This window comes from Lathamus discolor, chromosome 20 (assembly GCF_037157495.1).
Source record: "Lathamus discolor isolate bLatDis1 chromosome 20, bLatDis1.hap1, whole genome shotgun sequence".
Lineage (NCBI taxonomy): Eukaryota > Metazoa > Chordata > Aves > Psittaciformes > Psittacidae > Lathamus > Lathamus discolor.
Genome location: NC_088903.1, coordinates 4,665,282 through 4,683,142, shown reverse-complemented (window position 1 = coordinate 4,683,142; position 17,861 = coordinate 4,665,282). Strand labels below are relative to the sequence as shown.

General features: G+C 64.9%; 1 protein-coding gene and 1 long non-coding RNA gene across 2 annotated transcripts; one reads left to right on the top strand and one right to left on the bottom strand.

Annotated features, from left to right (window-relative positions):
• The first annotated feature begins 3,365 nt into the window (after window positions 1-3,365).
• On the top strand, window positions 3,366-5,445 carry LOC136024310 (uncharacterized). The gene is made up of 3 exons (XR_010616801.1): window positions 3,366-3,561; window positions 4,252-4,318; window positions 4,680-5,445. It is a non-coding gene; the product is annotated as an uncharacterized LOC136024310 (long non-coding RNA).
• Window positions 5,118-17,646, bottom strand: STAT3 (signal transducer and activator of transcription 3). Its single transcript, XM_065699528.1, has 24 exons — window positions 17,567-17,646; window positions 13,076-13,222; window positions 12,437-12,581; window positions 12,196-12,294; window positions 11,704-11,799; window positions 11,538-11,619; window positions 11,083-11,177; window positions 10,767-10,918; window positions 10,263-10,421; window positions 10,062-10,154; window positions 9,837-9,896; window positions 9,532-9,561; window positions 9,331-9,424; window positions 9,199-9,246; window positions 8,989-9,072; window positions 8,796-8,894; window positions 8,550-8,685; window positions 8,307-8,359; window positions 8,123-8,217; window positions 7,755-7,894; window positions 7,198-7,410; window positions 6,994-7,036; window positions 6,615-6,727; window positions 5,118-6,522 (listed from the first exon to the last, which is right to left on the bottom strand). The coding sequence occupies exons 2-24, from the start codon at window positions 13,201-13,203 to the stop codon at window positions 6,467-6,469; spliced, it is 2,313 nt and encodes a 770-aa protein (XP_065555600.1). The 5' UTR covers window positions 13,204-13,222; window positions 17,567-17,646; the 3' UTR covers window positions 5,118-6,466.
• Window positions 17,647-17,861: the final 215 nt, after the last annotated feature.

Genomic DNA, 17,861 nt, shown 5'->3' with positions numbered 1-17,861 from the left:
GATGTGATCCGGGACCTCAGCGGGCCAGCGACAGGCGCCCAACACGGAGCCAGCATCTCCAGCACGGTCTTTTCCCACTAAGACAAAGGAAAGGAATGGGAACACCAGCGCAAGGGCTGCACTCCCTGCCCTCCCTGCCTTGGCTGCAGCGAGTCGCATCACGTGGACAAGCGGCTTTCACAATCCCTGGCCCACATAACCCATCGGCACAGTCATCCAGGCTCCGGCTGCTCCAGCCGAGGAAATCAAGGTCACACGCAACGTCTGTGGCTGTTGGGTCCTGGCCGGGCACGGCAGGGTCTGCAGGGTCCCAGGAACATGGTGCTCCCGGAGACCTGCACGGCCACACACGCTTGGGAGGGCCGGACAATGGGCACAAAGCATCCTCCCTTCCCTCTGCCCCTTCCCTCGCTTCTCATTCCCATTTTGAAAGGAAAGGGGAAAAGATTGGTAATGGGAGAGAGAGTGGAGAGTGCTGCATTGGTGCGTGCGGGGCATCAATGTCTAAGGGGGCGAATGGGCAGCACCAGCACCTCAGGCAGGGCAGCAGAGATGGACACAGCAAAGCGCCCGAGCCCGCTCCCATCCCTGGCGCTGCTGAGTCCCCGTTGCCAGCAGCACCTCTCTTGCGCCGGTCCTCAGGGAGCCTCAAGAAGGCCTCTGGGAAGGCAACGAGGGTCCGGGCCGAGCTGCGGGCAAGCAGAAGCCACCTCGGACGAGCTCAGCGGGATGCGGGGGGACGCTGCGTGCCCAGGGCCGAGCGGGAGCGCGGGGCTGCCTGCTTGCTTTCCGAGAGCCCTGCCTGTGTGCTCGGAGCGGGAGCGCGCGGCCGAGCAGCCGCTGCCCCTGAGCGGCACCTCGAGGGTCTGAATTGTCCCTCAGGAGGGGAAGTATTTATTTAGGCAGCCTCCGGAGAGGTCTCACGGCTGCTGCTTGCCCTTCCCCAGGGCACAGCCTCTCCAAGAGGCTGCTCCGCATCCCTCTGCCGCTCCTGGGATGCGCAGCTCCCAGGCAAAGGCAAAGCTGCGGCATTGCGCAGCCTCTGCCCATCTCCTCAAGGTTGTCAGTGGGGTCTGTCCGAGGACCCCAACCCCGACCCATCCCTGCTTTGGGACCCACGTGCTCCCAGATCCATACTGAGGCCAGAAAACCGCATTGTGACGATGCAGCCCTGCTGATGAACACCAGATGAATCCCCAAATTAGTCACAGCTTCGTGTTTTCCCACTCGGCCTCAAACGCAGCGAGGGTGAAGCTTTGCCAGGGCTGTGCTGGCACCGCAGCCTCCAGCAGTGTTCACTCCCTGCTCTCTGCAGACCGGAGCACCACGGGCAGCCACAGGGCTGAGGCTGCTGCCTCGTGGTCCTGCTCCCCAAGGCAGCCACGGGGCTGCTCCAGCCCCGCAGGAAGGTGCTGTCCTGGTGCCCGGGCATGGCACGTCCCATTTCCCTGACACAGGCCATAAATCCTCCTGCATGGAGAGAGGGATGCACCCAGTGCTGCCGAAGCCACTGGATGCAGGGAAGAGCCTGCCCATGTCAGGATGGCCCCACCGTCCCCTGGGACCCAGGCATGACGCAGAGGGATCGGGCTGGAGCCAGCTGGGCTATTTCTGCTGCAGAGAAGGGATGGAAAGGGAGATCCTATGGGGGAGCCAGCCTGGATGATACCAAGGCTCAGACCTGCTGGAAGGGAGAAGATGGAAGACCCCAGGGACAACCGAGTATGGGGCTGTGGGCAGAGCAGGGCCAGGGTAGAGAGCACAGAGACAGGGCTCAGAGCTGACGGGCAGGGGAAAGCAGAGGGCACCCGGGAAGCTCATCACATTTGGAAGCTTGTCACCGCGACGCCTCATGGCAGCGGGAGGGGAGGATCTGCTCCAGCAAAAACCTGGGAAATGGCACTTGGTCCAAGGGGGAATTTCCACAGGAAACCTCTGTTCCAGACGCTTGGACAAGGCTGGGAGCAACCCCAGCAAATGCTTGGTCTCGGCAGCATCAGGCACTATTGCATGGGCAAAGGCCCTTTGTTCTCTCCATCACTCATCCAGCTCAGAAAACAGCGTCCTGGTTTCTGCCTGCTGGAAACCTCGGGGCAGCAACAGCCAATGTGGGGCTGCGATGGGAACCAGAGCCCCCCCAGCCCGGGGGGACAGGGGGGCATTGCCAGCACCCACAGCCCAGCCGGGACCAGGGGCACGGGCACCTCGCACCCACTGTGGGGCTGGGGCAGGCAGGGTCATGGGGGGGGCTCAAAGGGCAGCACTTGTCCCCCCTCCCCGCACGGTGCAGCCGCGCATCCCTCGCCGGCGCAGAGCCCGGGTTGCCACAGTAACGGCTCGGTCCCAGCCGGCTCCTGCCATAAACACGCTGCTCGGGTCAGCCCGGTTCAGCGGCGGCCACCCCAGCGCCAGCAAAGCCTCTGCAGGCAGAGCCGGGGTCCCTGCGCTCCGGTGCGGGATGCAGGATGCGGGATGCAGGATGCGGGATGCGGGATGCGGGATGCGGGGTGCGGGATGCAGGATGCGGGATGCGGGATGCAGGGTGCGGGATGCAGGGTGTGGGATGTAGGGTGCGGGATGCGGGATGCAGGATGCGGGATGCAGGATGCGGGGTGCGGGATGCGGGGTGCGGGATGCGGGATGCGGGATGCAGGGTGCAGGATGTGGGATGCAGGATGCAGGGTGCGAGATGTGGGCAGGCACAGCCAAGCACGGGCAGGGGCAGGCGGCAGGAATAGGAGTCAGCAGCTGGGTCTGAGGAGGAAGCAGAACGGGAGTGAAAGCAGGAACCTGAAAGTGAGAACAGCCCCGAGTGTGCCAGGGCTGGGCGCTGCCCCCATCATGGCTGAGCTGGAGCGATGGTGACCGGGCAGCTCGGAGGGGAAGGCCCAGTGGGGCAAGGCAGGGACCGCTGTGGGGCACATCCCATGGGTCTGGCTGCTGTGCTCGGAGCAGGGGCTTACCTCTGGGGACAACAGTGGGGGGCAGCTCACACACACAACCCCCGTGCTGGTGGGATTCCAGTGGCGCGGATGTGCCTGGATGAAGGGATGCAGGGGGCTCCCGTCCCTGCTAACAGTGGTGTGGTGCTAACAGACACCAAAGAAACCGTGTCTCTGGGTGGGCAGTGGTGCTGGCACAGGCAGACGCCACGCTCGGCTCCAGGATGGGATGAGCAGGGAACGGGCAGGTTGTGTCCGCCGGGCACGGCAGCTGCCGGTGGGGCTGGCAATGGTGGCACTTGGGGACCGCGCTGTGCTGCGGGTCTGACCTCTGGCACAGCTGGCAGTGGTGCCATCACCGGGACCTTGCTTGGCTCTGCTCTGCTCGAGTGATGCAATATTTGACTGTTGTTTTACAAGTGCTGGAGGCACCGATGGCTCCTGCTCCGCTGCTCGGCCCAAAGCCACCCTCGACGAGGCAGTGAGGAGGAGGAGGAGGCTTCCTTGGGTGCTCAGAGCAGAGCAGGAACCATTCCCGTTCCCCCTTGACAGCCACACACGCCGGGCAGGGGAAGGATGGAGGAGACCGCAGCACACGTGGCCCCTGGCAAACCAGCAGGTACAGAGCAGCGCCTCGTGGCTGCAGCCAGCCCTGGGCACAGAGGGACCGCAGGAGCTGGGGCCAGGGCAGGGTCCTGCCGTGCTCTGATCCCTGTCTGTGGGTTCATCCCTAAGGAACGGTCAGCGTTGCCCCAGCCAGGGGCCAGCAGGGCCCTGGGGTTTGGTCCCACAAGGGGCACCAGCTCCGGGTCCCCACATCCCTGGCAGGTGGCTGCCCCATCCATCCCCATCCCAAGCGGCTTATGTGCATCTGGAGACCCCTAATCCATCGCTTGGCTCAGACACCATCCCCGCTGCGCTGGGTAGGGGAAGGTGGGGGCCATGGTGCATGGGAAGGAGCAAAACCAGCCTGTGACCTCCTTTTGGGGCCACAAACAACCCCATGCCCGCAGCACCAGCGGGGGGCCCAGGGCAGCAGAAGGGGATGGGGTTGGTGGCGAGTGCCCGGTGCTGCAGGGTCCAGCCTGGCACAGGGACCTTCCTCCGGTGCAAATCAGGCCGCGGCACTCGCCCAGCCTGATGCCAACCGGAGCCTTGGGAGAGCAAACCCCGAGATCAGATCAGCGGCAAATTAACCCCACGAGCGAAGGGCCAGGCCCCCCGGCTAAACCCAGGGAGCGGGGCAGGTTCCGACAGGGATGCAGCAGGGCGTGTGGGCGCAGGGAGATAAGCAAGCACTTATCTGCAGGAGCGCGGGACAGGACGCCGCGTTCCCGACTGCAAACGGTTGTGGCAACCCCGGGGTTTGCATACGGGTAGGAAAATTCCTCGGTCCGGGGTTTTCCAGCCCATCCTGCAGCTGGCGGAGGGGAGCTGGGAACCACCGAGGGGAAGAGAAGAGGGGTCCCTGGGGCTGGGCTGGGTCAGGTTCCCGTGTGAGGAATGGGGGGGGATGATCCGTGTGAGCCCAGCGCCTGCCTCGGGCGCAGGAACGGGGTTGCCAGCGCCGTGCAGAGCCCTGGCTGGGGCTAAGGGGGAAATGGAGGGTCCTGGTGGGGCTGGCGCCCAGGCACAGGGAATGGCCTCGGCATTGAGCTCAAGCCCCAGCAGGATGCTCCAGCGCCAGCACCTCAACCAAGCCCAGCGCAGGCGGTTCCATAGGGGTTTGTTGAGCAGGACCTGCATGAAAACACCCCCGTGCTGACAGCAATGAGCTCCCTCCTGGCCGCACCAGACCCCGAACCCTGCCATGAAGGCTCTGCAGGCGATGCTGGTGCCTCGTGGGCAGCGCACTGGGGGCTGGCTGCTCCCAGCACATCCTCACTTGGCCCTGCAGAGCCTGGGCCCTGCTGCCCCAACCAGGCTTAAAGGACATGGGTGAGACGGAGCCGCACGCAGCCCCTGTGCCTGGTGCCATGGGGCAGCCCCATGGCACCGGCACCACCACGGCCTCATCCTCCCCAGCCCAGCACTGGAGTTTCCCTGACGCAAGCGGAGGGGCCATGGTTGGTGCCCCCCCCCTCTCCGTGCCCCCCGCCCCGGCAGGGCCCTGCCGAGCCCCGATAAGGGCCGAGCCGTGGCCCCCACAGCGCCGGAGCAAACCGCAGGCTGACGTCAGGGCCGACGGGGGCCCCGGTTCCCGGCGCGGGGCCCAGCACCAGCTTCAGAGCCTTTATTGTGGAGAACGTCAGAGCCGGTCGGTACAGCAATAAAATATACCAAAAATAAACCTTTGTAGAGGAGCGGTGCTGCCGGAGGCACCGCGCGGGCACGGCACCCGCGGCATCGCTCCCCCCGGCGCACGGAGCCTGCAGCCAAAGGGGTGGCTCCGTCCCGCAGCCCCAGCGCCGCTGCTGGCACCCACGGCCCCATTCACACTGTGCTGGGGGGGGGGGGGGGGCAGCTTTCCCCATTGGGAAATGGGCTCCCCCCAGTTTGGTAACTACAGCCCCACTCGGGGCAGCCGCTTCCCCCTCCCCTCCATCCCCTGGGCAAGGAAACCTGCCCCGAGCTGCCCCCGTGGCTCTGCTGAGCGCGGGCCAACAGCAGGGTCCTTGCCCTAGGTCCATCCTGCTCCCTCCGGCTCTTGCCCCTTCCTGCTGTAGCAGTGACAGCCAAAGCTCCGGCACAACTGGCACAAGCTGCAACCCCACTGCTGGGGCCAGCACCAGCCATGGCCCAGGGGCAGAGCTCGGCAAGGCCATCCACTGCCATCACATTGGCTCTATCTCCTGTCCTCCACCCAGGTCCAACGGGGCTACCTCCATGCAGCAAGGGCAGTGCCTGCTCCAGCCTGGCCCCAGGGCGAGCCACGGCCGGGGCAGCCACTGTGGTTATACCCAGGTCCCAGAACAGACCCAAGATGGGAATGCTGCTTGCTCACAAGCCTCTGCACCGCAGGGAAAGGGCTGCCCGGCCGGAGCCCTGCACCCGCAGCACGAAGCTGGTGCAAGAACAGGCCCCCAAAACCCCCTGCTCACGGCAAAGCCCAGGCTGAGCCCGCACAGCATCACCCGCAGGGCCCACGGGCAGCTGAACCCCTGAACCCCTGCTGCAGGGCAGGAAACCGGGGCGGGGGCCAGGACCAGCCCCGGGGGGGCAAATCCAGGGTCCCGAAGTGTCCATGGGCTGCTGGACTCGGGCCGGCAGGAGAGCAGCTTCCAGCAGCAGGGAGCAGGGCCGGGGCTGAAGCGTGTGTACAGAGGGCGGCTGCGGGCGGAGGGAGCAGGCACTTGAATGAGCAAACCAAGAGTAGAAAAGGGGCAGGGAAGGCAATAGAAAAGGTTCATCCCCCCCCCGGAGCCGCCCCGGGAGCACTGAGGTCACACGAGGGCTCCGTGGTGAGGACCCGGACCCAGCTCCTCCTCAAGAACGGCCCCGAGCAGCCACGAGCGAGACCGGGGGGGGGGCTCTGTGGGGACGGGAGCCGCATCCTGGGGGTCCCGCAGGTGCTGGCGAGCGCCTCACATGGGCGAGGAGGCACATTCCGGGGTCAGCTCCATGTCGAAGGTCAGCGACTCTGGGGGGAGATGCAGCCGGAGGTTACGGGACCCGTGCGTGCCCCCCACCACCACCACCACCACTTCGGGCGCCGCACCCCACCGCACTCACCGAACTGCCCCCCCGTGTTGGCCTCGGCTCCCTCGCTGGTGCTGCCGAACTGCATGAGCGTGTCCAGGGTGCGCGGGGACATGGGCAGGTCGATGGTGTTGCTGAAGGAGGTGCTGCGCGAGGCGGGGAAGAGCAGAGAGAGCCCCAGCGTCAGGGGCTGGATGGAGCCCTCCGACACCCCCGCTGCCCCCCGACGGGCCCCAGGGCACGGCCCAGCCGCTCCTGAGAGCTCCACACAGGAAAGGGGCCCCGGGAGGGGAAGGCCGGGCTGGGGCGCAGGCAGAGTGGAGCCCAGCGGCACCCAGACAGCACCCACATCCCCCCCCCAAACCAGGCTGAGCACACAAACCCCCCCCCAAACCCCCCCAGGAGCACTCACGGGGTGACGCAGATGAACTTGGTCTTCAGGTAGGGAGCAGCACCTGCGCAGGAGCAGCCTGGTCAGCAGCCACCCAAGGAGGAGCCCACCCCACCCCTGCCTGCACCCCCCATGGACCCCACCGCTCATCCCGCACCGTGGCTGTGCCCGGCGGGGTCCAGCACCCACCGGGGGCACAGGGGAGCACAGAAAGTCAACAACTACCTGAGTCAGTGGCTTCAGAGTGCTCCTGGCTCTCGGAGCGGCAGTACTTCCCAAACGCCTCCTCCTTGGGGATGTCTGGGTACAGGTACACCAGCGGGGACACCAGGATGTTGGTGGCATCCATGATCTTGTAGCCCATGATGATCTCCGCGAAGGACATGTTGTTCAGCTGCTGCTTGGTGTAAGGCTCCACGGACTGGATCTGGGTCTTCCCTGTACAAGGAGACTTTTGACATGGGGCAAGACCCCCGCGGTGCCCAAACACCCCAGGAACAGCGGGGATGGGAGCAGCCTGGGGCCATGCTCAGGGTCACAACGCGCCCAGCGGAGCGGGGCAGGACAGGGACCTGGAAAGTGCTTTCAGTGCCAGGAAAGCTGCACCACACGGGTGGCCCATGGGCAGGACACCCAGCAAAGGGCACCCAGGCTCAGAGAGCTAACGCAGGCAGGGTGCTTGGCAGGACAAGGACAAAGATGTCGTATGAGGAGGGTCCAAGCCCCGTTCAGGGTCAGGAAGGCTCCCAGGCACCCAGGGCAGCGAGGGGGGAGCCACGCACCGCTGATGTCCTTCTCCACCCATGTGAAGGTGATGCCACCCTCCTTGCTGCTCTCGCTGAACCGCAGCAGGAAGGTGCCTGGGGGCTTGGTGCTCAGGATCGCTCGCTCCCGCTCCTTGCTGATGAAGCCCATGATGTACCTGGGCAACAGGAAGCAAGGAGAGGTCAGGATACCAGGGCAGCTATTGCAGGGTGTGAGCCAGGCAGGACCCGGCCTGGCCACCATCAGAGGCACCCCAGTGCAGGGATCCCCAAGGGGGGGTCTGCTCTGAACCGGGCAATAGGGAGAAAACGCTTCCCACTCCATCAGCACGGTGGGACCCTGCCCCAGGCCCAGCCCAACCAAGGACCTGTGGACCAATGCTCACCCCTCATTCCACAGCGCCAGGATGTACTTTTTCACCAAGTCAATGATGTTGTCCAGCCAGACCCAGAAGGAGAAGCCTTTGCCAGCCATGTTCTCCTGAGGAGGAGGGCAGAGGGGCTGAGCCTCGGCGGAAGGCAAGAGCCAAGGGAAGGTGCTCAGCAGAAGGGAGGAGGTTGAGGTTGTACCTTGCAGAACTTGGCCCAGGTGATCTGGCAGCCGGAGTAATTCACACCCGGGCCTGGCAGGGAACACGAGCATCAACCTTTAGGGAAGAGCTCCTCTTCCAAAGGCACCAGCTCCAGGGAGCAGCCCCAGGTTTGTGTTGTTTGGCGGAGAACCAGGAACTGAACCTGCAGCTCCCCTCCCAAGCACACAGCCCTGCTCCTGCACTGCGCGACGAACGCGCAGGGACACGCACACCGGGTTACCTAGGAGCTTCTCCGCCAGCGTTGTCAGCTGCTCGATGCTGAGGCCACGCTTGGTGGTGGAGGAGAACTGCCAGCTCAGCACCTCTGCCACCTGGTCCCACGTCCCGATGGGGGGCTTGGTGAAGAAGTTCACGTTCTGCACAAGGAGAAACACAGCCCTGAGCAGGACGTGGGGCAGGAGCAGGGCCGGGTTCTGCTCCAGCCGTGTTCCAGGTCCCAAAGCTGCCCCGTAGTGCCCGGCCCTACCTTGGGGTTGTTGGTCAGCATGTTGTACCACAGGATGGAGGCCCAGGCATTTGGCATCTGGCAGATGTTGGAGATGACCACCACAGGCAGCGAGTGGGTCTGCAAAGGCAGGATGTGACCACAGGCTGGGACATCTCCCAGGGCTCCCCTGCACCCAGGCCCATGGCAGCGCAGGTAGGAACCCACAGCTCACCTCCAGGTCGATCTTCAGGCCCTGGTGATACACCTCTGTCTCGAAGGTGATGAGGTGCAGCTCCTCCGTGACTATGAGCGAGGCCTGGGGTGGAAGCACACAATGAGCACGCAGGAGCTTGGCCATCAGGCCCCACAAGCAGCTCGGGTCTGGGTGGAAGGGGCTCGGCTGCTGGTAAAGAGCTCTCAAAGCCAGGACACCAGCACTCACATCGCAGTTGGCTCGGCCTCCGTTACCGCAGCGCTGCTCCCGCAGGGTCTGTGGGCAGAGGGGACGGGCTGTGGTGACACCGTGACAGCGCACGGCCGGAGCAGGAGCGGCCCAAGAGCCTGCGGTACCTACCAGGTGCTTGAACTCGGCCGAGAGGCTGCCGTTGTTGGACTCTTCCATGTTCATGACCTTGGTGTTCGTGCCCAGGATGTTAAACTTGCGGGACCTCAAGAGAGGAAAGACAGAGCGTGGCTGACGGCGCTTCCAGAGCGGATGCGCCAGCCGGAGCTTTGCCAAAGGAAGCCAGGAAAACCCCCAAACCGCTGCACTTACCCCCGGAGGGCTGCAACGTCCCCAGAGTCCCTAGGGAAGGGGAGAGAGACGCCGGTCATGGCCATGGTCCTCCCATGCTGATGCAGACAAGCCGGTGTGCGGGGCTGCTGCATCACGGCATGGAGCCCCACAACCCCCCCCAGGCTGTCCCCCACCATGGGACTGAGCCCTCAGGACCCAGCTCCACCACACCCCCCCCGAGGGACACACTCGGTGCAGGGATGGAGCCTGAGCCAAGGAGAGCAGAATAAGTCCCACTGCAGTAACTGCCCCCAGCACCAGCAGGATCAGAGCAAGGGACTCACTTGTCGATGCAGACTTTGATCTTCAGCTGATAGTTCAGCTCTGGGAACTTGACCAACAACCTGCGCAGGGGCAGCAGATGCAGAGTGTGAACATCCCGCCCGGCTCCAGCTCACTGCAGCATCTTCAGAGGCTGCAGAGCTGCCCTGTGCGCAGCACTGGTGGCCCCCAGCGCCAGCAGCAGCACCCTTCACGGCACCCCTCCCTGCCGCAGGGCGCTGACCCACCTGACTTTGGTGGTGAACTGCACCCCGGTTTTGATGACCAGGGGCCGGTCGGGGTGCATGGGCATGCAGGGCTGCCTCTCCACGACGAAAGCGCTGCAGGGGAAAGGCATCAGAACCACACTCACACCTCAGGCCTGATGCAGGGAGCTGCCCCCCCACCCCTCCAGCCGGTGCCTGTGACCGGGGACTGCCCAGCAGCACCTTTTCATCAGGTTCCGGAACAGGTCCACGATCCGCTCCTCCAGCATGGGCCGGTGCTGGACAATGGGGTCACCCTTGTAGGACACTTTCTGCTGCAGCTCTTCCAACTTCTTGATCTGCTGCCGGGTCTGTAGCTGTGATTCGGCAAGAGAGGTTATCCTAGGGGAGCAGGAGGAACCGGCGTCAGCTCTGGCTGCAGAGCCCCCTCTGCCCTTGCTTGTGCGAGACAGGACCAGCAGAGAACAGGACACCTGGGGCACACATTACAAAAGGAACCCCCAGGCTCTGCAGAGCCTCTCACAGCAGCCTTAAACCCCCCCAGGCCTGGGGCTGACCATTCCAATGCCCACTGCTGGGGATCAGCCTGACTAATGGGTTACATGTCCCCAGGAGGCACCAGAAGCCCATTTGCAAGGCTGTTTCCAGAGGCAGGAGCTCATGTGCACTGCAGGGGTTGGAATGGCTCCTCTCTAGGGCCTGCTGCAGCCCCGGCGCAGCTCTCACCAGTTCTCCAGCCGGTCTAAGCAGATATTGGGGGGGCCGCCAATGCAGGCGATCTGCTGCCGTCTCTTCCAGTCTGCCAGTTCCTCATCTGCCAGCATCTTCTGCACATACTCCATGGCGGAGAGCAGCCCAGCCAGCTCGCTCACAATGCCCTGGTGAGGAAGAAAGCGGAACTATCACCGCCCTCCGAGTTACACACCCACAGACAGGCAGGGTCACACAGGCCTGCGGTCCCAGGCTCTCAGCTCTGGCCATGCAGGGACACCGAAGTCAGCCTCCTGGAAAAGGGCATCCCCAGACCAGCTCCACCGCGCACCCTTCGCATCTGGTCCAGCGCCGTCAGCATCTGCTCCAGCTGCTGCATCTTCTGCCGGGTCACGGACTGGTTGTTTCCATTCAGATCCTGCATGTCTGTGCAGAGGGGGGAGACCTCAGCCGCACGCAGAGACTGCTCCTACCCACCCACCACCACACAAACCAACCGCTTCAACCTCCAAGGAGCAGGCAGCTTAGAAAGCCTTCGCCAGTTAAGCACTATCACCTCCACAAGCCATTCCTTTGCTCACAGGCAGAGCTCTGGCTCAGCTCCCTCGCAGGCAGAGTCAGTGGCAGAAACAAAGGAGGTTTCTCCAATTGCCATGCAAATGCCCTGAGCCTAAGCCACCCTTCTGACTTGGGGAGGAGGCACTGGGAGGGCTGGAACATGCCCTCCAGCATGTTTCTGTGCAGGAACACACTTTGGTTCACCAGGTGCTAATGAGCTTCCATTACCTCCTTGGCTTTTCAAAGTCTTGTAGTTAAAATCAAAGTCATCCTGGAGATTCTCCACCACTTTCATCTTCTGCTCCAGATCCTGCAAGGCAAGAGACAGGGATTTATCCAAAGTACTAAAGCACTGCGGTGGGGAAAGGAGAAGATGCTGAGGCAGCACACGTACCTGCACCCTCTTCCTCACATCCTGCAGATGCTGCTCCAGCATCTGCTGCTTTTCTGTCACTACAGCTGCTGTGGGATGCGTGGCCTGTCCCCCTTGCTGCGGAGGGGACAAGGAGGGCATGAGAACAGGGCCACGGCTCCCCTCCCAGCCCGCACCCAGAGGTGCTGCAGGAAGGGTTTTCATCCCCTTCATCAACAAAAGCCAGTGCAGCTGCTCCCTTGCAGCATTAGCTCCAGGGCTGCGCAGCAAAGCGCACCCAAGCAAGGGGCGAGAGGAGAGATGGATGCACAAAGCAAAGAGCCACCCAGGCTGCATCCTGGAGGGAAGCAGCTGCTGTCTAGAGAACAGAAGTCATCACCCACCGCAGCCAAACCACCCCTCAGCACAAAGCAGCTTTGTTACTGAAGGGAGCACACGGGGAGCTGCGGCTGCAGCACCGAGTCCCGCACGGGCTGGGGTGGAGGCTGCAGGACACCCACCCAAACCACTGACCTGGGCTGCAGTGGCTGCGGTCTGGAGGAGCCGGGACTCTTCCCAGAGGCAGCGAGCCACGATGCGGGCGATCTCCATCGGCTTCTCCAGGTACCTGCTCTGTAAGAGGCGTCAAAGAGGCCCCAAGGTCAGCAGGCACAAAGGCACAGCCAAACCCCTGGGATCCCTGCATCCTTTACAGCCGCGGGTCAGGAAAGCCACCAGACTCCCACCGGTGCCAACCCAGCGCCTCCCATCTCACCTGCAGGAACTGCTTGATGCGCCGCAGGTTGTGCTGGTAGAGGACGTTGGACTCCTGCAGGAAGCGGCTGTACTGCTGGTCGATCTCCCCCAGCAGGTTGTGGAACACCAGCGTGGCATGGGACTCCTTGCTGGCAGCGTACGCCCTGCGCAGGGAGGGCAGAGCCCTGGGTGCCGGCACAGGGGAAGGGGCAGGCAGCTCCGGTGCAGTTTAACCCCCAGCCACCTTCCTAACCTGCACCACAGCACGGGAGGAGCAGGCCTGACCTGCTTCATGTCAATGAACCGAGCCCTCGGACTGTGCCTGCGGGCAGGGCGATGAGGAGGTTTTGAGCTCGGGCTTAAAGTGTGGCCTTAAGCCAGGGAGACAGCACCCGAGCACCTCAGCAGCCCCACGCTCTCTGTGGATGGGATCCAGGCACCGGTGCTCTGCATCAAGCCCATTTACAGCAGAGGTCAATGTCAGCCAGCCCTGGATGGGGACCCCTCTGCTTTGCAGCTCCCCCTTCCCCTGACCTGGGGTCTGTGCCACGCACACCGAGTCCTGCTCCCCTTTACGTCCCTCTTTAACCGCTGCCTCCTGCACCCAGGCTGGGTGTCCCGAGCAGAGTCCCCGCATCGGCGTTCCGCAAGGACTTACCAGTCCTGGCTCTCAATCCACGGGGCCAGGAACTGCCGGAGCTCCATGGGAAAGCTGTCGCTGTAGAGCTGGTGGAGCTGCTCCAGGTACCGCGTGTCGAGCTGCTGCAGCTGGTTCCATTGTGCCATCCTGGCCAGCTCCGGAGACCTGCTGGGATGGGCACACTCAGAGCCGGCACCGGCGCTCCAGGCTCCTCCTGCCACTGGTTCAGACCCAGCCATAGCCACAGTGCCGAGGGGCCGGCGCAGCTCCGGGTCCCCAGAGCCCCCAAGGGACGAGCCCAAGGCCGGTGTCCCTGCGGAGCCCATCCCACATCCAGGAGCTGGATGCGGAGCCAGCAGCCCTGGGACCAGCCCCGGTTTGTGCCTCTGGGCCGGGCTCTGAGCCGGATCACGGGAAGGTGGAACCGCGGCCTGGAACTGCATCCCTGGAGCGGGAGCACCGGCACCCACACCTCGGGGAGGGAGGGAAGGCGCGGAGCTGGCTGCGATAGGAAAACCCTCATCACCCCCAGCAGCACAGGAGGGACCTGCCCCTGAGCCCCCCCAGAGCTGCAGCACAGGGGGTCCACGCAGCCGCCCCAGCTGCGGAGCTGAATGGAGCCCACGTTGACTCATTCCCTTCCTGACGTTCACCTGGAACCCGTGAGGTCAGGGAGCAGAGCTCAGCGCTGCACCGGTCACAGGCACGCAGGGAACGCGGCTCTGGGCTCGCTTCAGCCTGGCGAGCGCCCCAGGACAGCACAGTTCCCAAGTGCCTGTGTCACCAAAGCTCTCCCCTGAGGTTTCCTACCTCCTTACCGGGGGGAAGGAGGAGTCTTGGAGGTCACCAGTGACAGGTACCAGGCTTTAATGCGGTGCCAGCATCGCCAGGCAGCCTCCGGTGGGCAGCACAAGCGCTGCTGTGCTCGGGAGGCAGGGAAGGAGCTGCAGAGCTTACAGGAAGGGGAAGGCGGAGACTGCCAGGAAGCAGCAGAAAGGAGGAAGGAGCAATCCTCGCGTCAGTGACTTGTGAAGGGATGGATGGAAGCAAGCGAGGGGCAGCGAGCGGCGGCTCTGCCCCCCGCCGCCAAAGGCATCTCCCTGCAGGAAGCCGTTTGCTCCCCGAGGAGCCGGGGGGAAGGCAAAGCCGGGGGGTGAGGGTGTGGGGATGGGATGGGAGGCAGGGAGCAGGGCCCGGCAGGCAGAGCTGGCAGTGAGGAGGGAGCAGGGGGGGTCACACCTGACACTGGCACCAGCGCTCTTCTGGAGCATCCCTGGATGCTTTTTGTACAAGGAAAGGAGGGAACATCCTGAGGCACAGGGACAAGACAATGGCACCTGACGTGGAGTTAGAGAGGGGTTTAGACCTTCACAGCCACAAAGACAGGAGCAACGTCCCCCGGACATCAACCTTGAACAGCAGACCCGTGGTGCAATCCTCAGAGAGGACCACGTGAGCCAAGCCTGTTCTCAGTGGAGCAATACATGAAAGGGAGGAGAGACGCTGGCCCATGCAAGACCCTGTGAACAAGAGAGGCTCCTTCAGCCTCAGGGCAAGACCTGGATTGATGTGACAGGGCCTCAGATCAGGGCTCTGCACTGGGCATCACACCAAAGCCCCCGTCCTGCTGTGGGCTCAGCTCTTTGCTGGCCATTTGAACCGGTGCAGCACGTGGGGAGCTTTCAATACGGTCCTGGGGCTCCTGGTACAGTGTGAGCCTTGTGGTGCTTCTGGGGGGAAAACCCAATAAACGCTTGGAGAGGGCAAGGGCTGAAAACCAACGAGGCACCAGAGTGCCCTGACCGGCCGGCGAGCGCAGCCTCCTCACTTCCTATTGCACCACAGCAGCCCCGTGCTGCTGCAAACAGCAGCGGCTGCTGCAGCCCCAGGCCAAGGACTGGAACCACCGGAGCCCCATCAGCTGCAGCCACCGGAGCCCCATCAGCTGCAGCCACCGGAGCCCCATCAGCTGCAGCCACCGGAGCCCCATCAGCTGCAGCCACCGGAGCCCCATCAGCTGCAGCCGCTGGAGCCCCATGAGACGCAGCCGTCTTCCTGGAGCAGCTCACGGATGGACTTTGCCCCTCCGGGCTGCAGCAGCCACTTCACTGCACCCTTGATCCCCGCAGCTCCTCCACAAGCAAGCCACAACCCGGGTACTCCGGGGCAGTAACGGGAGCCCCCCAGGCCAGGAGGGAGCCCCCAGCGCTGCCACATGGCATCTGGACAGGAATCGGCCACTGCTCTCGGCCACAAATAGCGCAGGAGGAGCCGCTGCGGCCCCGCTCAGCGCATGCTCTGCACCCGCAGGAAGCTGGTGCCCTGCCAGGCCCCGGCCCCATGCACCGAGCCCTGGGGACAGACCCAAGCGTGCGGGGACAGAAGCTGCTCCGGCGGCGGCAGCAGCCAGGAGGCAAAGGAAGCGCTGCAGAGGCACGGCCCCGGTGCCACCGGCAGCAGCAGCCCGGGCCAGGGGCTCCGCTGCATCCCGGTCCCACCTCGAGGGATGCCTCAGCAGCAGCAGTGCGCACCGAGCTCAAGCAGAGCCTGCCCCGGCCATGCCGATGCACTGCACCGCAGGTGGGAAGAGCCCCCGGTGGGCTTGGCTCGAGCACAGGCTCAGGCCAGCGTGGCAGCAGGGGGACAAGGCAGCCCTGGGCAGGGCCTGCAGCCCGTCAGAGCTGGGGGATGAGGGGAGGCGGCACCGGCTGGGAGCAGGAAGCGGCCAAGAGGAGACACTGCCTCCTGGAGCACAGCACCGAGCTCCAGCGCCTCCAGCACCAACAGAAGGCAGCCGGGCAGCCCGAAGCACCCATCAAAGGGGGGGAAAAGGTCCCTGTGATGCTCTTACTGATGCAGTCACCAGCAGGAGGGTAACTGGGCTCTAACCAGCCCCAAAGCCCTGCACAGGAGCCTCTCCCCATTGTGGGGAAACCTTGACCGGGTTGAAAGATTTGAAGGTTGAACCTTTCTGACGGCGCTGGACTCCGTGGTGAGCCTCTGGAGCAGAGCCAGGCAGCACCCAACACAGCCAGGGCCCTGCACAGCACGATGCAAGCTCCAGAGCTCCGAGCAAAGCTGCTAAAAGTAGCTCAAGAGCTCAAGCTCATCCTCCTTTAGCTCCCTGCCAAGGGCAGGGCACAACGGGCCCAAGCTGTGCAGCGTCCCCAGCTCCGTTACCCCCAGCAGCGCCCGGGTCACGTTCAGTTATCAGCAATGGGAGCATCACAGCCTCGCTCGGATCCAAGCGGCTGCAGTGACACCGGGTGCCTTCCTGCCCGGCTCCTGCACCCGCACCCGCAGCTGGATGGAAAGCTGCGCTCCACCAAAGCGGCGAATGGCTCCGGGCAACACGAGAGCTTTGCGAGGGCTGTTCCGGGAGGATTCGGCTCCAGCCCCTCGGGAGCGGTTTCAAAGCCAGCCCCAGAGGAGGGAAAAGCGAGCAGCGATGCCGGGATTTGCAGAGATTTGCAAAGGAGGGGAGGTGACAGCGCGGGGCAGAGCTCCCCAGGCAGCCGCGCACCTCCCCTGGCTGCTCCTCATCGCAGCCCCTCCGGGCTCCATCCCAGCTCCCTCTGCCCCTGTCCCCCTCCTGCCCCTTGTCACTGTGGGAGCAGCAGGAGGGGCTCCACTGCAGTGGACAGGGCCGGTGATCACCGCCGGGGTGGGAGCGGGGTTGGCTGCCCTGCCCCAAACACACGGGTAGGGCCAGTGCCCTGCAGAGGCAGAAGGGGGGTGCACACAGAGCCTGGGGGACAAGAGCCATGCCCGGCCCAGGGCAGCAGCCGACAGAGCCCTCCCAGAGCACTTGGGCAGCGCCACCAGCCATGGGCCATGTTCACCTTGCTCCGTGCCTGCTCCTCGGTCACTGCAGCAGCCCTACCCCTGCAGGATGCTCACCCAGGCACAGCACCGCTGAGCAGCTCTGTGCAAGGGGTTAAAGCCCCGCTAGAGGCGTCAGCCGGGTTCTTCCAGCCCCGGTGCAGGACCCTCCTCCGGCGTCAGCCTTGCTCACGCTGATGAAAGGAGCCCTCACCATTCCGCAGGCGGCACCAGGACCTGCCCCAAGCCCTGCTCCAGCCCGCACAGGGGTGTGTGAGCACCCATCGCGGCCACTGGCATCCTCTGGTCCGGATGCTCTGACCCCTCAATGGGGTCTGTGCGGGAACAGACCCGGCTCCGCACCGGGCCGGGAGGAACCAAGAGCCCTGGGAGCTGCCCCAGCCGAGCGCTGCGCCCGGGGCAGGAAAGAACCCCGGTGCCAGCGGGAGGGCTGGGGCAATCACTGCCCTGACCACGACCCGCGCTGCCCCCACCCGCTGCCGGTGCAGGGCGGCGCCGGCTCAGCCCCGCCGCCGGGATTCCAAAGCGAACCGGCGAGCACAGGGACCGGGGGCAGCGCCGCGGCCCGGCCCGGCCCGCTCCGCCCGGCACCGGCTCAGACCCAGCTCCGCCCCCCCCCCGGGTACAGCGGCCCCGCTCCCGGCCCCCCCGGCCCCCCCCGCTCACCGGCGGTCCCGACGGGGCGGGGCAGCGGCTCCCGGTGCCGGCGGCGATCGTGTCCGGACCCTGCCCGACGGCCGAGAACCTGCGGCCGCGCGGCCCCGCCCCGCTGCGTCACTGCGGGCACAGCCAATGGCGGCGCGGCGCTCCTACGGCCCTGCGAGGGACGGGCACTGACGGCCAATCAGCGTGGCCACCGCGCAGTACGTCACGGCTCTCGGCGGCGCGGGGGGCTGCCCCGTGACGGCTGTTCCCGGATGGCACCGCCTCCCGCCGCAGGGAGGCGCTGGGGAGGGGGCGG